The sequence below is a fragment of the Tuber melanosporum genome (assembly GCF_000151645.1).
Source record: "Tuber melanosporum whole genome shotgun sequence assembly, scaffold_72, strain Mel28".
In the NCBI taxonomy this organism is placed as follows: Eukaryota; Fungi; Ascomycota; class Pezizomycetes; order Pezizales; family Tuberaceae; genus Tuber; species Tuber melanosporum.
This window is the reverse complement of record NW_003299120.1, coordinates 260,321-279,809: the sequence shown is the minus strand read 5'-3', so window position 1 is coordinate 279,809 and position 19,489 is coordinate 260,321. Positions and strand designations below refer to the sequence as shown.

At 46.2% G+C, this 19,489-nt stretch overlaps 3 protein-coding genes; 1 reads left to right on the top strand and 2 right to left on the bottom strand.

The window, feature by feature from the left end:
- Positions 1–377: 377 nt before the first annotated feature.
- On the bottom strand, positions 378–4,210 carry GSTUM_00010647001 (uncharacterized protein; the record flags this gene model as incomplete). XM_002841428.2 has 11 exons in its annotated part: positions 4,158–4,210; positions 3,858–4,098; positions 3,495–3,789; positions 2,638–3,440; positions 2,349–2,541; positions 2,073–2,204; positions 1,945–2,019; positions 1,489–1,888; positions 1,302–1,424; positions 716–1,247; positions 378–594 (listed from the first exon to the last, which is right to left on the bottom strand). Exons 2-11 carry the CDS (start codon positions 4,067–4,069, stop codon positions 378–380), a joined length of 2,982 nt encoding a protein of 993 aa, XP_002841474.1. The 5' UTR covers positions 4,070–4,098; positions 4,158–4,210.
- A 192-nt stretch (positions 4,211–4,402) lies between these two features.
- On the top strand, positions 4,403–7,180 carry GSTUM_00010646001 (uncharacterized protein). XM_002841427.2 has 5 exons: positions 4,403–4,808; positions 4,920–4,931; positions 4,992–6,024; positions 6,078–6,627; positions 6,693–7,180. The coding sequence occupies exons 1-5, from the start codon at positions 4,481–4,483 to the stop codon at positions 6,996–6,998; spliced, it is 2,229 nt and encodes a 742-aa protein (XP_002841473.1). The 5' UTR covers positions 4,403–4,480; the 3' UTR covers positions 6,999–7,180.
- Positions 7,181–10,743: 3,563 nt separating this feature from the next.
- On the bottom strand, positions 10,744–12,519 carry GSTUM_00010644001 (uncharacterized protein). XM_002841426.2 has 4 exons: positions 12,418–12,519; positions 12,131–12,350; positions 11,884–12,078; positions 10,744–11,819 (listed from the first exon to the last, which is right to left on the bottom strand). The coding sequence occupies exons 1-4, from the start codon at positions 12,462–12,464 to the stop codon at positions 10,854–10,856; spliced, it is 1,428 nt and encodes a 475-aa protein (XP_002841472.1). The 5' UTR covers positions 12,465–12,519; the 3' UTR covers positions 10,744–10,853.
- Between the last annotated feature and the right edge of the window lie 6,970 nt (positions 12,520–19,489).

Genomic DNA, 19,489 nt, shown 5'->3' with positions numbered 1-19,489 from the left:
GGGGGGGAAGATCTCTGGGATTGGGATGAGTGGGCTTGTGCGAAGAAGGGGGGCTTGGATTGTGTAAGGAAATTCCCGTCATGAAAGGTCACTCGTCAATAAAAGTAGATAGCAGGAGAGTGGATATGGAGATGAAGCAGACCTACTAGAATGGATGCTTATTTGACAACATGCTAGCCATCCTCTCCTTAGGTGACATTTAAACAGAGTACAAGTTCTTGTGCGAAATTCCAAAGTCTACTACATATATTTTCAGATATCGTACAAGCTCCATCCCGTGTAAGTAGAAAAAAAACTTTTAGCTCTAGTACAAACAGCTCATTCCGATCAGATATCATCACACCATCCCTTTGCTTCTCCCTATAGTGCTGTAGGCTTCATTTCTTACTCTTACTCTTCTTCCCCTTTTTGTGCACCTTCCTCATTTCCTGTTCGTAAATCTCCGTCACCGTCTCGCCCGCCTTCCGCTTATTATGGCTCTTGGTCTTGACGCTGACAACGGTGCTCTTGCCGCTGCTGTTTTTACTTGTAGCAGACTTGATCTGCTTCTCGGCGCTCTCCCAGTCCGCGGATTCGGTTGAGGGGATTTCGTACCTAATGATTGACCCAACAAAGTCAACACATTGAAACTTTACGTGTGGGCGCACGGACAAGGATGCAGAGAGCGCAGGCTTTATTGAAATTTACACGGACATTGGGGAAAGGAAAGGATTACTTTGAAAGATCCAAAGAATTAATCAACTCCCTCTGCTTCTCCTTCAACTTCATGCTCGCAATGACTTCCTCTCCGCCTTCTTGGAGGTCGTCTGCGAGGGATTGCTCGACAGGGTAGAATTCATCTGTTTCTATTTCGTTATTGTTGTCGCCGCCGTTGATCTTTTTCTGTTTTGGTTTTCCGGCCTCTTGCGGGAGTGTCTCGGAGATTGCTTGGGAGAGGAGATGTCGGAAACATGTAGCAACCTTTCGGATGGTCTTCTGGAACATGGAGAGGACCTGTGCGGGTGGAAGGTTCAGCTCTTTTTCGATGTCTTCCAGTGTCTTCCTTTGCAGTCCGATGGCCATCAAGACAGCTTGCTGAACGCCAGCTAACTTAACGGATCCTCGTAGGCGGCCGGTGAAGTATAGTTGAGCGATGAGGGGGATCATGTCTACGATTACATGGTAGTCGAGCATATTGTCTGCGTAGGATTCCAGACGTTTTAAATCGAAGGGTGAGAGGTATTCGTCCAGCTGGGCCTTTGTTAGAGCTGCGATCGAGTTAGTGTATGGCTGGCAGGTTCAGATAGCTGGGAAGCACTCACGAAGATCTTCCTGTCCCGAAAGCCTTGCCCCGGCATTTGCGGATTCGAAAATAGTTAAGGCTAATACAGCCGGGAATTTTCTGAACTCGTAAGAGAGTAAGGTGAGAAAGCGTTTGTGGAAGTCTATTGTTTTCGGATATTAGCCCCAATATGTTGCACTCGGGTCGACATGTCGGTCAGTACAAACCTCTAGCGAACGCCCCCAACCAATCGTTATCTTTGCTAGCCAAAGTCTTTATCATTACGCAAGAATGCTCTCCAGTTAACTCAGTAGCCGTCTGCCTGAGGTATACCGGAGCGAATTTTTGTTTTTTCCAAAACTTGTGAAGTTTATCTGTTAAACCGTATGACACGCCAATGTAATCTAGAGTATCGGGCCTTCTTTCCGACATTCTCAGAAGCAGTGGGGGTAAGGATTCCCTATCGCGGATTTTGATATTATCGGTTTGAAGGGTCGAATTCTCGATTTCTTCATCAGTCACACGAACCATCCCTTCATCGACATAGGTAGCTCCTTCGTCAAGTGATTGGAACTTCCCTTCGTAAAAGTCAGTGAGGAGTTGGAGAGCTCGAGATCCATAGCCCATCTATTGATGTATTAGTCACTGCAACCTTTGGGAGGTCATGGGACAGGATTTCTTACTCCGGTATAATCAGGGTTGGTCGCAATCCGAACGACTCGCGCACCAGAAAGGCTTGCAAAGCCCTCGTCTTGAAACTTTGGAATAGTTAGCTTAGTCCGACGTTTCATAAGGTAAAAATGTGCTTTACCTGTTGAGAAACAAGCCAAGGGATCATGTCTCCACCTTCCCTCCTCCCTCGAGCCAAACTCTGCTGCACAGACTCTCGAGAGATCTGGCCTTCCAATGACACTTGAATCACGCACAGAGGGTCTGGGATATTCTTACTACCCTCCTGTACAGGAGGTAGCAAAACAAAGAGTTGGTGAGAAGGTGCATCACTCAGAAGCTGTAGATCGTTCGGGGAGTTCTTGTAATGACTAGCGACATAAAGTCCCATCATGCGTTGCAAAAATCGCTCCGAAACCGGGTGATAGGAAAATAAGGTATCTCGATTAACGTAAAAAAGCTCACATTTCGCAGTGTCTGGGGTTCCGTGTACAGTGCTGCGATTGCTGGGGAGGGTAGCGTCGAGGCAGAGGAGATTGTTTAACCATTTCTCGACGGGATCATTCGGCGCGTACCGGATCGGTTCAGAAAGCGTAGCTTCGCGCAGGCTTCTTCCTCCACATCCGACAGTATCTGGCTTTTTGCCCGTCTTTCCGGAGCGGTCAGCTGTCTCGCCGTCTTGAGTTGATCTGATGAGCCCGGAGGACTGGTCTCGCAATTGCTGGATCAACTTTAGGGAGAGTGAGCGACCGGTTCCCTCGTACCCATTGATCGTTGATGCCATGAATACAAGGTAGGGCCCCATCAACTTCTTAACAAGTGGAAGGGGAATTGCGGCTGCTTCATCAACAACTACCAACTCTGCCTGCCCGAGAACGTGAGCATCTTGGGGTTGGATATATTGAATAGTTTGCCTGTGTTGGCGGTGGATATTAACCCTGACAATTGCTTTGTTGAAAGCTGGGTTTGTCGACTGAATAATATCGTAATCGAGATGGTCGCTGTAGTTTAGAGCGTCAAAGCCTTTAAAGATGAACTCAAACAAGGTTTTCAAGTTCTCAGGACTCGGTGAAGTGATGAAAATATTAGAGTACCCGTGTGCAACGGCCGCGGCAATGGCTACGCCTAATGCTGCGGACTTTCCTCTTCCTCGTCCGGCTGTAAGTGTAACTGTGCTTCTAAGGGTTTTCTCGGTGATTGCATCTACGAAAGTCATGATCGCCTTGGCTTGATCTACTGTTTTTGAAATGTCCACTAGGGAACCGACAGGCTGAACCTCGGAAAGGCTCTCTTTCAGTTCCAGCAGCTCTCGTTTCTGCTCTGTCATTCCTTCTTCTGAAGATACAGGCGGCAGAGCAGTAACGCCTCTTGCACCCGAGATTGGAAGAACATTGAGTTCATCATCTACTACTAAACAGCTGGCGCAATCGGCAAGGGAGAGAATAAATCTCTCGTTGAACCTAGCAACCACATCTCCGTGGGCTTCTGTTCGGTACCTTGAGTGTATATCCTAGGGGAATAAATTTAGCAAATTCCTTGAAATTATTGTATTGCCTACACCTACCATAGTCATCGTATAAAGCTGCTTCAAACTGGTCATAGTCTTTAATAGTAGGATGACCAGCCCACCTCCCTCAACCGTCTCAATCGTCCTCGCCAGCAAATTCGGAGTCAGAGCCTCGAAGTCTTGTATGATACACATTCCATATGTGTTACCCAAAATCTTCTCAGTCTCCTTGTAGTAACAGTACCGGATGTTGGTGAGACTGATAAAAAGCTCGAACGGATCCTCAGCATTAGCCTCCCGAATCCCTCGCTTGACCTCCTTCTTGATTTTAGCCTCTCGCTTCTTCCGATGACTGCGGAATTAATTATCAGCATAAAAAACAAAGAAACAATTGCTCCGCCATCAAAAACAGGTTTCTACCTCGAGAATCCGAGAAGGTCTTTTTTGTAAGTCCACAGGACGGACTTGTTCTGCTTGGGGTCGGCACTCCCGAGAATATAGTGCAAGTTCAAGATGACATCCTTCCCTCGGTCGCCGACAACAACGAAGAAGCTGCGTTTCTTTTCCTTTACGACTGTGAGTACCTTAAGCACTGAAGTGGACTTGGAGAAGAATTTGTACCTGAACACCATTTCGGATAAGATCAGGAATGCGCTTGTCACTATCAGTTCGCAGTCAGAACATGTTAAAATAGAACTGTAAGAGAATAGAGTGACACACATTGCCTTCTTAACCATGATTCCTGTGGTAGAGTGGGGCGAGGAAGGTGGGGGATTTAAGGGAGGATAGAACACCAGTACTACCACTGGGAGGGACAGACTTTCATCTGTAAATCCTCAAAAATTTAGGAAAGTCTTGGCACGTGTCTTGCCAAGATTTCACTGCATCAGCAAGCAGGGTAACCTTTAGCTTCCCTGTCTCATCATAGAATTCCAGGTCTTGCTCTTCCGAGTCTCCCCAGCTTTCCACCTGCCTCAGCGTAACCGCCAAACCACCAGACACAGTACCCTAGCAAGTTCTAAAGCTCGTCCACCCTTTCCACCATGCCGGTCGTAAAGGGCGGTGTCTGGACCAACGTCGAGGACGAAATTCTTAAAGCTTCGGTTTCTAAGTACGGACTCAACCAGTGGCAACGCGTCTCTTCGCTCCTTGCCCGAAAATCGGCGAAACAATGCAAAGCTCGTTGGGCGGAATGGCTGGACCCCAGTATTAGAAAAGTTGAATGGTCTCGCGATGAAGATGAAAAACTCCTTCATTTGGCCAAGTTAATGCCCACACAGTGGAGGACAATTGCGCCCATTGTTGGAAGAACCGCCACGCAGTGCCTAGATCGATACCAGAAGCTCCTCGATGAGGCCGAAGCTCGAGAGAGTTCGGAGTTGGGTCTTGCTGGACCAGATGGGGCCGAGGCAAGTGCACCGAGTGCGGATGATATTAGGAGGTTTAGGCCGGGGGAAACTGATCCTGACCCGGAAACAAAAGCCGCTAGGCCTGGTACGTTTATCTTGGTCGCTACATATGAGATTCACTTTCTTACTGACTGCTATTTTTCAGATGCGGTTGACATGGATGAGGATGAAAAGGAGATGCTAAGCGAAGCTCGTGCCCGTCTCGCGAATACTCAAGGAAAGAAGGCTAAGCGCAAGGCTCGTGAACGGCAACTCGAAGACTCTAGGCGATTAGCCGTACTTCAGAAACGCCGGGAACTCAAACATGCGGGTATCAATATTAAATTAACCAACCGGCGCAGAGGCGAAATGGATTATAACGCGGATATTCCATTTGAGAAGAAACCAGCATTGGGATTTTACGATATTAGTGAGGAAGAGGCTCGGAATGAGAGGCAGCGTGCCAACATCGATCCCCGGAAGGCTTTGTCCCATACCAAGCGGAAAGGAGATCAAGACGAGGATCTAGATAGAAAGAGGAGAAAAGGTGGGGATAAAGACAAGAACGGTGCTGCTGCTGCTTTCGCATCCGCAGCAAAGGCTGGACAATTACAAAAGATTCGACAAGCCGAGCAATTGAGTAAGAGAAGGCAACTTGTCCTTCCTTCGCCACAAGTTGGGGAGACAGAATTGGAGGAAATTGTTAAAATGGGTTTGATGGGTGAAGATGCGAATAAAATTGCTGGAGCCAGCGATAACGAGTCGACTAAAGGGCTGGTTGGCAGCTATACTAATATTAATACTGGCGCACCTATTCGCACTCCGAGGGCTCCCCCGACCGAAGACCGTGTAGCGAACGAAATCAAAAATATCCGTGCGCTTACTGAAACCCAGTCTTCACTTCTTGGAGGGGAGAATACCCCATTGCATGAATCGGGTACCACTGGTTTTGACGGCATTGCCCCCCGGAAGATGACCGTGTCAACACCGAATCCTTTAGCGACACCATTCCGTGCTGGTGGGGTCGTAGACGCTACACCTGGTGCTACCCCAGGTAGACCTGGACAAACACCTTTAAGGACTCCAAGAGATTCTTTAGCAATCAATCAGAATGGGGCATATGCCGGTTCTCTTGTTTCCATGACTCCTAGGGACCAAAAGCTGCAACAGAACTCGATCAAGCAGCAGTTGAGATCTGGGTGGGTACTATGTTAACCTAGGATTTACATAACATTTGCTAACCATCACCCAGTTTTGCGTCGCTCCCTAAGCCTAAGGAGATAGAATTAGAAGAACCAGAGGAGCCAGAAGAAGATACGGACACCCCGGCGGGGTCACAACCCGTAGAGGACAGAGAAGAAATAGACCGCCGGAACCGTGAACGCGCTGAGGCTGAGGCTACGGCAGAACTGAAACGCAGAACACAGGTCATACAGAAGTCACTCCCGCGCCCAAGGATTGTTGACATCGGAGCACTTCTAGAGGCCGGGATGTCAAACGAACGGAATTCTATACAAAAAATGATTTCCCAAGAAATGGCCACCCTGATTGGGACAGATGCCCTACGATACCCAGTTAAGGGCGGAAAGGTCACAGGCGCTCCAAAACCCCTCGAGAAATTGGATGATGATCTCCTCGAGAAGGCGAGAATGGAGATTGTTTTGGAGTTGTCGCCGGAAATTGTCGAGCGGGCTAAACCGGGGGTTGAGGGTGCTTGGCTGAGGATTCATTCATCTCCTAATCTTCCAGGACTCGAAGATTACCGAGCAGGTGACGAAGACAACCAGATTAAAACCTATGACGTATGTTGCATTAAGCCCAGCCTATTGAAATAACACAGCACTAACCCATATCTATATTAACTTAGTTCATCCAAGAAAAGCTCACCAAAGATGCCACTCAGGGCAACAAACTAGAGAAGAAACTCAGCCTCCACCTCGGCGGCTACCAAGCCCGTTCCAAAATGTTGTGCCAAAAGTTAATCGAAGCATCTGAAGCAATCGCGGAAACAAGAAGGGACCTGGAGGGCTTCAGAACCCTGAAAATTAGCGAAGCAGCCGCCCTCCCGAAAAGGCTTGAAGGGCTTAGGAAGGAAGTTGCCTTCTTGGACAAGAGGGAAAGGGAAGCCCAAGAAGTCTATAGAACTAGAAAAGAAGAGTTGGAGAGTCTGTAAAATGTTTTTCGTTTTCCATTGCCATATTTAGCTTGCGAGATATCTCATTTCTTTTGTTTGGGATGTACTAAAAGTGGGAAGGTTTCGATTCAAAGTGTATCATTAGTGAGGTACTCAGGCGAGCTAATTGGGGAGAAGAGAGAGCATGTGAAATGCTGAATTGAATGCAAGATGAAACCCTGCGTCTTGGGGATGGTCGGTTGAGTGTTCTATTTCTTCTCCCTCTTTATTCCCTGCCTGGGAGTGGCCGTTTGCTTGGTCAACATGGCTTGAGGAGCTGTCCTGCTGTGCTGGTACAGTACTTGTACCGTATTTGTGCCCATCACTTGCTCTTGTGGTTGTAACAGGCAGCGAGCCACCATACCGGTATCAGAACACTGGCAACTCCCCCGATCCAGACCCCAGCGCACTAAGCAAAGCATGGGGAAACAATCAGGATATCACCTGGCTCAATAGTGGGAGCAAATACGCCCTCACTAATTATCACCGAATGCCTGACCAGACATAGGGCGGTCAGAGCTTGGTACGAGAGAAAGTACGAGCAGACTAGTGAGTCTTCCCCACCGGCATACCCGAGTAAGTTAGTCCAAGAGAACAACCAACCCAACAACCAATGATCAAAGCCGGGAACCGTGGGCATACTATCATACTTGTAAATTATCATACCGGCACCTAAGCGAGTGACAACTACAGAAGCGCGGCGGTGGCCCACGCGCGAGAAGGGTTGTGTCGCATTATGAGAATTTAATATCATAGATATAAACACGCACTCGTAGTATGATAGATAACCCTAATGGCCGACTATCTAAATTTATGTATACCTGACAAAGTAAGGAACAGAGATTCCTGACCCCCTCTAAGCTAGGAATTTGTCCCCTACAGTATTTCTAAAAAAGGACCCTACGTTGTGCGTTGGAGGTCTTCTGTGGCGTAGCACTAGTGATCTTTCTTGCGTCTTGTCTGGATGAATTTCCGTATATGGCTTCGATGTAGACTATCCGGATCTCTCGGGGTACTGTATAGCACAGTACCGTGGACTAGGAGCTACTTGTATCATATCAGAGTTGAGCTTGGATTTGAACCTTGGGCTGGGGAAAGGAGTGGTGGCCCGGGGGGTATAAGTTGGTATACCGATAGTGGTAGTCGAGTAGGTGGGGCATAGTAGAGGAGGGTCCTTTCCTACCGTATTACCGTACCAGAGACTACCGGTTACCCGAGTATCTATGATAATAATCATGAGGATTGAAATGCAGTATGTGGTTTATCCAACGTGTTATAGGTTAAGGCATAGCTCCTGAATTATCACTCTTTTCCTGATGCATTGAATACCGCTATCGGTAATGATTTTTTGTGATGAATTCAATTTATGTTCGTAACTATTCTAGATGCAGGACCGCCAAACCGGCATAAGTCCCCCCACAGCACTACCGGTAAGCTATGATACATCCCAGCAGCAAGCCAATACTACCGGTATCCCTACGGGTACTTGTAATGAAAGGGCAAGTCTCCCTTTCATCCAATCGCGAACAGCCGGGGCCTTGGCAGCCTGGCTCAAGGGTCCACTACTCAACCGACGCGTTCAAGCCGCCAAAAGTCGCGTCGAACTCACTTTACAACTCACTCGCTAAACTGATTCTCCCCCCTCCGCTTCCTCTTCAAAGGTTGGCAACAACAACAACAACGGCGGCAAAAATGAGCCAACCTCACCTCTCCCTACGCAACCAAAAGATAATCGACGTAACTGACCCGAGCGATTGGACCACCACCCGGCTCCCAGTTCTCAAATCCTTGGACTCCGCGCTGCGATGCCAGATCTGTAAAGACTACTACCACACCCCCGTCATGACGGGTTGTTGTCACACATTTTGCTCCGAGTGCATCCGACGGTCGTTGGTGCGGGAGCAGAAGTGTCCTATGTGCAGGGCTGCAGCTCAGGAGAGCCAGCTTAGGAAGAATGGAACCGCGCAGGAATTGGTTGATGCTTTCGGGGTGGCAAGGCCGCTGTTGATGGAGGTGGCGAAGGAGAGTGCTGAGAAGGGGGGGGCTTCTGCCGGTGGGGTGGATGATGGTACGGGGGATGGCGATGAGGACGATGGTGGTTATACGGATTTTGAGGAGGGAGGCGGGCCTAAGAGGTGGAAGAAGAGAAGAAGGATGGATGGTGGGGGTGCTCCGGATAGGTCCACAAAGAGCGCTGGCGGTAACAGGAGGATTACTAGGGGTTCAGGCAGTAGAGTTGGATCTCAGTCTTCCTCTCAACCCTCATCACAAAATCAAGTTATATGTCTAGATGATGATAGCGATGGAGATTATAAGCCACCGTCCTGTGAGATTTGCTCCTCCCCCCCTCCTTCCCAATTCTCGAATATTCATAGGACTAACCATTCACTTTACTCGCAGCATCCGGAATGGTTGCGTGTCCCATCTGTGGCGAGTACATGAGAGAGATAAGAGTCGATTCTCATATCGAGAGCGGCTGTCCAAAGGAATCCCCAGCATCGCCACGCAAACGCCTCCGTGGTAGCGAAAGCTCATTCTTCGGCTCCTCCAAATCCCAATCAAGGTACACTCCAACCTTTCCCACCGCTACCTTCCCTCTCGCACCCCAAAAAGCTGACACGAAACCCAGCACCCCATACCCAACTCCCACCAACCCTCCAGATCTCCGCCCACTGCCAAAGATAGCCTTCGACATGATCAAAGAATCCGCCCTCCGCAATAAACTCCAAGGACTCGGGATCCCATCCCATGGGAACAAGAGGACTCTTCAAGACCGCTATAACGAGTGGCTGACGCTCTGGAACGCGAATGTGGACTCCGCGACGCCGAAGAGCAAGAGGGAGTTACTGAAGGAGTTGTCGGCGTGGGATGAAATCTACCGGATCCCGGTCGTGGAGAAGACGAAGGCAGCAGGCTGGACGGATGAGGGATGGTCGGAGTCCAATAAGTCACATTTCAGTGAGCTAATCGCGAAGGCAAGGGCGCAGAGAGGGAGACCCGAGCCCGTAAAGGAAGGGAAGGAGAAGGATGAGGGGGGGAAGGCAGAAGAAGAAATGGAACATACTTCGATATCAAGCGCACAAATAGACGGTGCTCCCTCTGCGCCAACCACTTTGTCAAACACCGCCACCCCGGTTACCATCCTTGATGGCCTGGCTCCACCAAATAGTGCCGCACAATCATTTCAACCAGACCCCCACCAACCCTACTCTGATCAGGCCTTCGCCGCCACGTTACACTCCACCCTGCGACAAGCGTGCCCACCGCCACTACCCCAAACACCCACACATACCCCCTGTACTCACATGTAAACGTGAATGGCATGTTCGCCGTGAACCCCCCCCCCACCACCAGCTCCAGCAATGCCAGGGGCAGATGGCGATGCGAATGAGCCTATAGCCATGGTGGAAGAGGATACATCACTAATTGGTCTATATGGTAAACGAAGGTACCACGAAATGGAAGTTTCGTGTAAGAGGGGGGAGGGCAGTACCAGTGGTGGGCTTTGATGGATTTGCATTTATTTTTCTTCCCCTTTTAAAAACAAGCTTTAGTTTTCTTTAGCGCTTGCTAGATGGGTAGTATGCATATTATATCTAGGGGGTTGGAGTTTTCGGGGTTTGCTTACTTTTATGTTTGCTTTATTTGGGCTTGGTTTACTTGTAGCTACTACGAGGTTGTGAGGGGTAAGATTAATCAAGATTTTGGGGGATGTACCATAGATTACATGATTGCGGTTCAAAGATAAAGGGTGTGATTCGGTGAGATTATACAGTACAGTACAGTACGTAAAGCTGTGAGGTGCTATCTATTCTCTCTTTTCGTGTCAAAACTCCAATCCACTAGGAATGATAACTACGAGGCCGGCACTTGCTCCGGGCTTTGCTCCTTCTGCGCAGGCGCCGGCGCGAGCACGAGTGTGGGCACGAGTATATCCTCCTTCAACTTCAGCTCCTCCATAGGCCCGGTCACGGCCTTTAGCTCACCATTAACCTCTTCCTTGCTCTTCGGCAACTTCCTCTTCAACGCTTCTTCATCCTCTTTCATCCTAACCTTCCTCTCTTCCTCCTGCAGCAAAGCTTCAAACTCCCCCTCCACCTCCCCATCGTCAACCTGGGCCATGGCGCTTGTCTCCTCGCCCAAGATCCTAGTGATCTCGCCAGTCTCGTTCATTTGCTCCCGAAGCTCATCAGTAACCTTATCCACACCCTCAACTCCTCCGACTCGCTTGTTAAGCCCTGCGAGAACCTTGCTGCTGTCTTCCAGTGTGCGTACAAGCTCGATGTTGTCCGCCGCTTGCTCAATCTTCACGAGGACTTTCTCCAGCTGTGCGAGTGATTTCGCGCGTGATTCGAGCGAGGTTTCGGCGATTTTCTTGGATTTGAGGGCAGAGAGGGCAGCGTGCTTGTTAGAGGATTGTATGGCGGTGCGGGCTTTGGCGTCGGAGGTTGAGATCTTCGTGGAGATCGTGGAAATGGTGGTGTGCAGGGAGGTGATTAGTGTTTTTAGGTTGGCGATCGTGGTATCATGTGGGGATACGGGGGTTAGTTCTCCCGTGGGGGGTTTGAATTTTATTGTTTGAGGTGGAAGGGTAGTTAGTTTTTGTTTGTGGAGGGGGGGGGGTGAAAGGGGGGTTACGTTGTTGGCTACGGAAGCTTCTCGGAGGTCACGGGACAGGAAGACTAGTAACACTCGGAGGTCTGCCTCTGAGAGCGGTTTCCCGTGAATAGGGAACTCTTGCAGGAACATTTCTGTGGAGAATATTCGATCGACAATGATTGGTCTCTTGGAGATTTCTTTGAGGATTGTTTTTGCCGTCTCCTATGTGAAACCAGTATTAGAATCGTGACCTCCCTGCCAGTGGGTAGAAGGGGAGAATCCATACCTCAATATTCTTAAGCACCACCACCTTCCCCTCTCGAATCTTCCCATCCTCCACCGCCCGACTTTTCAGTCCCACAACTTCCAGTCCCCACACAAGCACCTTCCAAGGATCCACCCAAGGACGATAATACACACTCTCTCGCATACCCAAAAACGTCTCCAGCGAGATAAACTCCCGCGTAGACACTGCTTCATTCTAAACTTTCATTAACCCATCACGCTACTCTGTGAATAAGGTAAAAACATACAACAACGGTCCCCAACGCCAACGGCCTCCCCCACTCCCTCGTCGCTAAGGAACCAACTAGCCCCTCCCCGATCTCGAGAACTAACGTGTCGCCACCTAGGATTCCATTCGCAGCGGCCTGGCTGAGAACGGACTTCCATGCTGTGACGTTCGCGAGAAAGCCGGAGGGGTTGTTTGCTCGGAGGGGGCAGAAGTCGGAGTATAGGGATGGTAGGCGGGCTCTGTTAAGGTTAGTTAGTTTGCACTCTGGCTAGCCTTCATAGTGGTGGTTAGGTGGGAAGGGAATACCTCCGAAATTGCTCGTGGGCGAGGGTAAAGCTGAGGAGCTCTGACATCTTGGTATTTTTGCTGTTTCGTTAGTTTTCGGGTGTAGCGAGGGGAGGGAGTGAGAGAAGGAGGAGTTGTGGTTATGGTCAGAATATCGGTAGAGGTCTAAGGGTAAATTTAGCTAACACCTGCCAAGCTGTTGTTGTTACATCTGTGACACATCCGATAAGGTTCTAGCTACGGTCGGTACCAGTATTATGCAGTCGAGTTACCCCTTCCGCCTCGGCGGTTGTGGTGGCGGTTGCAAGCGCCGGCTGAGTTTCCCGATTTTCGAGATTTGAGCATGCACAAGAAAGGAATGAAATACAGGATATACTCCGTAGGCGCATATTAGGAGAACATATTAAAATTACTCGCTGGATATTCTATTCTCTTGGGCCCACCACTGCAATCTTTCCGTCAAACCTTGGGGACACGGAATACACCAAGGTAGGTTCCGACGAGTAATCCTTAAGAGAACTGCTACGATACGAGTTCAATTCTCTAGCTAGGTGGAGTAGCCCTGCAATAAGACACCTGATGAACCACATTATGTATTGCTTAGGGGTCGTGGAGGGCTGGAACCCCACAAGTACACTCGAGCATATTCTAGTATGATATCATAATGATAATACCATTATTATAGTAGCATGGAATTTTCCAGTGCTCGAGCTGCCGAGCTGAAGTTTGGAACTCACGGGAACTGATCAGAAGGCCAATCACAAAAAAAAGGATACTCGATATATTTGCTGCCTGATGGGCTTCTCGGTGGCTAATGTGGCTACCGCACGAGTACAGACAGCATGGCCGGGACTCATGAAGGGAGAAAAAGTGAAGCGATCATTGGCCATTTATTCATTGTCTAGGGATACCTGAAAAATTGCTTACTGGTTCATCTCAAGTTAGGCCATCCTCCTATGCTGGGGCGTGTTTTTACCAAATTTTTTAGATTGATCATTGAAGGTCAAAATATTGCTCCACCGACAATTTTAGATTTAAGTGTATTAATTTTCAAGAAGCCTAGAGGCTACTCTATCGGATACTGGATGCTGGGAATTAGTTCTGCATTTCCGTCCAGATAGTATGTTCCTTTCTGCACGACCCCCCCCCCGAGATTTCCCATCAACATTACAGGACAATTAGTATATTTGAGGCGCAGTCACTGGAGTTTAATCAGGGCGCTTGTAATATTCCGGAGTAAACTTCGAGCTAGGCTAATGTTTGGTATTTACTGACCAAAGCTCAAAATGACCATTCTTCATTCTACGTTTAACAAAGCCTCAAACTTCTACACACCTGTGAAAGAAAATTAGCTACATTTTTTACTAGATAGACTACCAGTGAATACAGGGAAGGGAAGAAATAAATAATATGAATCCGTATAAGTTAAAATCTGACTATTGGACCTCAACCACAAAACATTTTTTTTTTTTGCTTAACCATGTAGCTAGCTATGTAAAGTAGGTGTACAGTAGCTCAGAAAATAATTTAGAACTCTAGATGACCTCTGTAGCATGTTTTATGTCCAAAAAACAAAAGATTTCACAAATACACTATTTACCATCTAAATTAACTTTTACTGGCTGTACATCAGTAGAATGAGAAATCATAGTTAATAGATAATGAAAAGAACTGGGAAGCAGGACATCACAAAGAAGTGGGACAAGACAATCAAATTTCAAAAATAGCCAGAACTGTTAGGCGGAGACAACCTGTATTGACTCAGAGATGTGTAGGCCAACTAAGATTTGTTTCTGTAGATGGAGGTTATCTAGGAAGGCTTGATATACACTCTTTTCATTTATGACTATTAAGAGTGAAGTGAAGTAGGTAAAGTAGAATAGAACTGTAAGAATAATACTAGATTGTTAATGTCTCTTCTCTGTTGCTTGATGATATCTAAAAGCTTGAGAGGTACTTCAATATTTATATTCCGCATCTGAGTATTCGCGGACTACATCTATCTATTATACAACTATATACTTCTCTGATTATAACTTGCAATATCGGGTATTATTCAAAGGTGCGAATACCTGGAAACTATAAAAATCACTACATCCTTGTCAGTAATTACGATATTGCTAACTGAGAATCATGCTATTTCCAATAGTAATTATTTAATTATTAGAGTTTTTAGACTTATGGCCTAGTTCTCAAGTTGAACTTGGTTGGCCCTAATTGTCTCTGGTATTGATGAAATGATCAGTTTCATCTGCGGGTTGTATTTGTAGGGGTAGTCATAATTGCAATCTTCCGGGATGTGTGACTTCAAACCTCTATAACTCCATATCTAACTAACAGATATTTTTTGGAGGACTTTCTACTAATTCACAGGAGGCTATTCTGCCAGGTTGACATATAATTCCTTGGTCAGCAACCCTTGGTTGCTCTAGGTGACAGGGTTTCAATTACAGTTCTAGTATTTGGAATTATTCCAGCAACCTCAGCACATTCCTACCCAGTTGTAATACTCTGTAAAGTCCATTGGCTTCAGAGGCAGTACTGTTTGGAGCTCTAAACTCTTCTGGTTATCGTAGTGTAGGTGCGAATGAATTGGTTTCTTATTGAGATCATTTACTATTCAATACCATGTTTTACTGTGAAAATGTCCTGTTACCTATGGTCCATGCCAATGACATCATGACCTTAAAGCCTAGTGACTCTCTAGATAGTTGACAGATTTACTCGTTTTCACTTCTCAGACCTAGTTGAAGGTCTCTTCTCATTTATACAGCGAACATGATCTGGTCGGATAGATGGCGGTGATAAATATAGTATTATTCATACACCTTCAATTCTGTGGTATTATAGTCACGGGACACAACTGAAATCGATATTTATGATGAAGTGCGGGCCCCCTAAGCAGGCCGGAGAGGGGTGTTAGAAACCTGAGATTCTGAGTCCGAGTGGGGTTACTCTACTTAGGGTGGTTCCTAGGTATTGGATCCTAGTATTCTTAACATCAAGGAACTATTATATATTTAGGAAACAGAAACAGAAAAGGATCGAAGCGAAGCGAGATAGCAAATTGCCCTACTAAATAAAAATGCCACTAATGAGGAGGCAAGAATAGGAAGTAGCAGGAGTCAGAAGAATGGTGTCATGAACATGGCTTGGCACGGAAAAGGTTTTCACATGACTCATGATCATGAGTCATAGGTATGGTATTGTTTCATGCATATGACTCATTTGGGTTATATGATTTATTATGTTACGTTTCACACATGACTTGATTATGAGTCATGAGACGTACGCCTGGCGAGTATGCCTTGTGAGTGGGCCTTGCGGGTATGACTTGTGCATATGATTTATATTTCGCACATGACCTCATTATGAGGTCATGGGTTTTACATATATGACTCAGTCAAGTCATATGATTTATTTATTATATTATGATTGGTTTATGAGTTTTCGCACATGACCTTGCTATGAGGTCATGGGTTTTGAGCATGTGACCACTTTGGTCACATGACTAGTTTGTCATGATTTGGTTTTGCACATGTGACCACTTTGGGTCAAATGACTATGGGCAGGAAGAATACTATATAAGAAGGCCAATGCGGCCGAGGAGGATAGGTTCTTCATGCTTTGTTCTAAGTACTTTTCCTACTTATTACTCTAACGAATATAAAACACCTTTACGATATTTATCCCTATTGCAATATTTATTGTTACGCAGAGGAAAGCTCTTCATAGAGAAGAGTTAGAGAAAGATTATGATAGGCATTTCTAATAGAAGACAGAGGTCTTGTACTATCAGTAACGTAGGCAGAGGCCTAGTGCTATCGTAAGATAAGGAGAGAAGAAGAAAGAGAAGAGAAGTATTGTTTCCCGTTGCCAAGAACTAACCATCTGAAGAGGAATCGTTATATTACAAAGTGTCACTAAGTGCGACGTTAAATGATATAAGATGGTATCCTTCAACCCCGATAGGGAAGGAGATATTGACATCAATAATCAATACCTTAACCTAGGGGGATTTAGCGATGCCCTAGATCACGTATCAGCAGAGCCCTCAAGGGAAGCAAGCCCAGTAACTACAGAGAAAGTATCACCAGTCGATGGCTCTCCAGCAGGAACCCCACGACCTGAGAAAATGTCGGAATTAGCAGTACCTGTGCCATCAGCCCCGGCTGCTCCAGCACCAGGCACTAGCATACTTGGAATGACTGAAAATCAGATTCAGGCATTTCTAGCAGCAACAGGAAACATGAAACAAAGAAATATCCAGCGACCAAAAGTAAAGAACCTGACACATACGAAGGAGCTAAAGATAAGCTACGAATATTCCTGACGCAATGCGAAGAGTATTTTGCTGTCAAGGGATATGGAGAACACTACGATGAGATCAAAATTCCCTATGTGCAATCTCTACTCAGAGGACTCGCAGGACAATGGATCATGCCGTTCCATGATGGAAGAAAACAGAGGGAATAGGTCACGTATAAGGAATTCAAGGCGACACTCTTTGAACAATTTGGAGATCCCAATGCTAAGGAGACAGCAAGATGAAAGCTTGAGAAACTCCAATAAGGAAAACAGACCTTTTCAGCATATTGGAACGAATACCGACTATTGGAATGTGAGGTAGAGTTTGATAATGCTACCCTCTACATTATCCATCTAAGAAACTGTAGTGAGAGACTATGAGAGGCATGGGGAATCTCCGACTCACGCTACACAACAGCAGAATGATTTGCAAGATGGGTGATAGATAAGGAAAGCAAACTAAACATGGTTTGAAAAAACTCAGAAAACACTATAGCACATAGGATGGCCCAATCGTCCAGAAATATAGATGGAATCTTCGAACTACAGGCAGCTCGAGATGAAAGCAGAGCATTACCACCAGGAGAACTAATGGAGTTGGACAAATCAAGAGCAGGACCTGCTCTGAACCTGTTAAAGGAAGAATATGCTAGAAGAATGAATGGGAAACTCTGCTTGAGGTGTGGAAAAGCAGGACATCAGATAAGAGAATGCAGAAGCCGACCAGATAGTGGATACCAAGGAACTAGGACTGCTGGAAACAACAGCTTCCAAGCTTAAAAGAGGAGCAACATTCGCGAAATGATCGCAGAAGATTTATCGGCGGAAAACGACGAGAGTCCTGAGTAAATAGTGGTTTGGGAGACCCAAGATGTAGACCTGGAAAACCCATCAAGTTGGTGAACTACTACACGGTACTACACACGTAAAGAGGAGAAGAAGATGGAGATCATGTGATGATTAAAACGAGAATACAGAACTAAAAGCATGAAGAAACAACGATATATGCAATGCTTGACTCTGGGGCTACCTGAGATTTCATCGACAAGGAAATCTGCGACAAATACGGCCTCCATACCAAGAAAGAGAAGAAAGTGAGACAAGTCTACCTAGCAGATAGAAAGCCAAGCACAATAGGTTCTATAACCCATGTGGCGACAGTACCTATGGACATTGACAACTATAGGGAAACAGCAATCTTTCAGGTAGCAGATCTCAAGAACCATGAGATAGTCCTAGGGATGCCATAGTTATGAAAACATAACCTGACGATAGATTGGAACGAGAATAAGAGGACCTTCATCAGCAAACTGTGTGTGATGCAATGTCTCAACAGTTCACCTGTGGTCTACTCGACATTGATATGGGAAGCGGAAGAAGAAACTTTGCATGCAAAGTTCGCCAAAATGAGACAAGATAAAAGAGTCCGGATACAAAAGCTGGACCAAGGGGCAAAGGTGCCTACCAAGGGTTCTAAAGAGGCAGAAGGATATGACCTGTATGCCAACAAAGAAACCCAGATACCTACCAACGGGCAGGCAATGATAGTGACAGGAATCACCATTGGACTACTAGAAGGTACCTATGGACGGATAGCATCCCGCAGTAGTCTAGCAGTCAAGCATAGATTCATAACCATAGCAGGGGTGATCGATGTGGATTATACCGGTAAAATCAAAGTGGTCTTGGCCATCCTGGCTCAAGAGGACTACGAAGTCCAGAAAGGCGATCAAATTGCACAGTTGATCATTGAAAAAATCAACAGAGAGGATCTGTACAAAGTAGATCAACTGGAAGATACTGCACGAGAAGACATAGAATTTGGAAGTACAGACCAGAACCAGCCTGATACAACAAAACGAATTGAGATCAAAGTGATCACAGTACAAGCTTTTGGATAGTACTATCGAAGAGGAGATACAACAGGAATTCTCAAATGGACATACGAAGACAAGAAAGCGGTTCTAGCAAAAATCAACATTAGTACGGAACTAGCAATCCAAGACAAGGAATATCAAAGCAAAAAAGGATGGAAAGAATTGATTCCAAAGGAATATCATCAATTCACAAATCCATTTCAAGAAGAAGAAGCTATGGGGCTACTACACTGAAGACTAGGAATCGACCATGAAATTCAGCTAGACAAAGACGAGAAAATGGGAAAAACAAAAGAGATTCCATACAAGAAGCTATACCTACTAGGAGAAGCGGAGCTTAAAGAACTGAGAAAGTACATCGAGCAAAACCTAAAGCAAGGATCTATCAGAGACTCATTTGCATCAGGAGGATCTCCAATACTATTAGTCAAAAAGAAAGATGAAAAAATGAGACTCTGTGTAGACTACAGAGCCCTTAATTCGGTTACCAAAAAAGATCGATATCTACTACCCTTAATCGGTGAGGCACTGGATAGACTATGGTTAGCAAAATACTTCACTAAACTTGACATCAAGGATGCATACCACAATATACTCATCAAAGCAGGAGATGAATGGAAAACTACATTCACCTCGAGATACAGGATGTTCAAATACTTGGTTATGCCTTTTGGGCTAACTAATGCACTGGCTTTATTCCAAAGATGGATCAACAAGGTACTCAATAAGTACCTTGACATATATCGCATCGTATACTTAGATGATGTACTCATCTACTTGGAAAACATGCAACAACATCTGAAGGATGTCAGCAACATTATGGCCACAATACAAGGGTCAGGAATGAAGATTAAACCAATGAAATGCGAGTTTCATAATGAAGAAACCAAATACCTCAGATTTATTAT

Excerpts from the sequence above, each read along its gene's own strand:
- GSTUM_00010646001 (XM_002841427.2), top strand. The coding sequence starts at position 4,481 with ATGCCGGTCGTAAAGGGCGGTGTCTGGACCAACGTCGAGGACGAAATT. Across the intron at positions 6,025-6,077 it reads AAGCAGCAGTTGAGATCTGG|TTTTGCGTCGCTCCCTAAGC; the intron begins GTGGGTACTATG and ends ACCATCACCCAG. Across the intron at positions 6,628-6,692 it reads ACCAGATTAAAACCTATGAC|TTCATCCAAGAAAAGCTCAC; the intron begins GTATGTTGCATT and ends ATATTAACTTAG.
- GSTUM_00010644001 (XM_002841426.2), bottom strand. The coding sequence starts at position 12,464 with ATGTCAGAGCTCCTCAGCTTTACCCTCGCCCACGAGCAATTTCGGAG. Across the intron at positions 12,351-12,417 it reads GCCCACGAGCAATTTCGGAG|AGCCCGCCTACCATCCCTAT; the intron begins GTATTCCCTTCC and ends TAACCTTAACAG. Across the intron at positions 11,820-11,883 it reads TGGTGCTTAAGAATATTGAG|GAGACGGCAAAAACAATCCT; the intron begins GTATGGATTCTC and ends GGTTTCACATAG.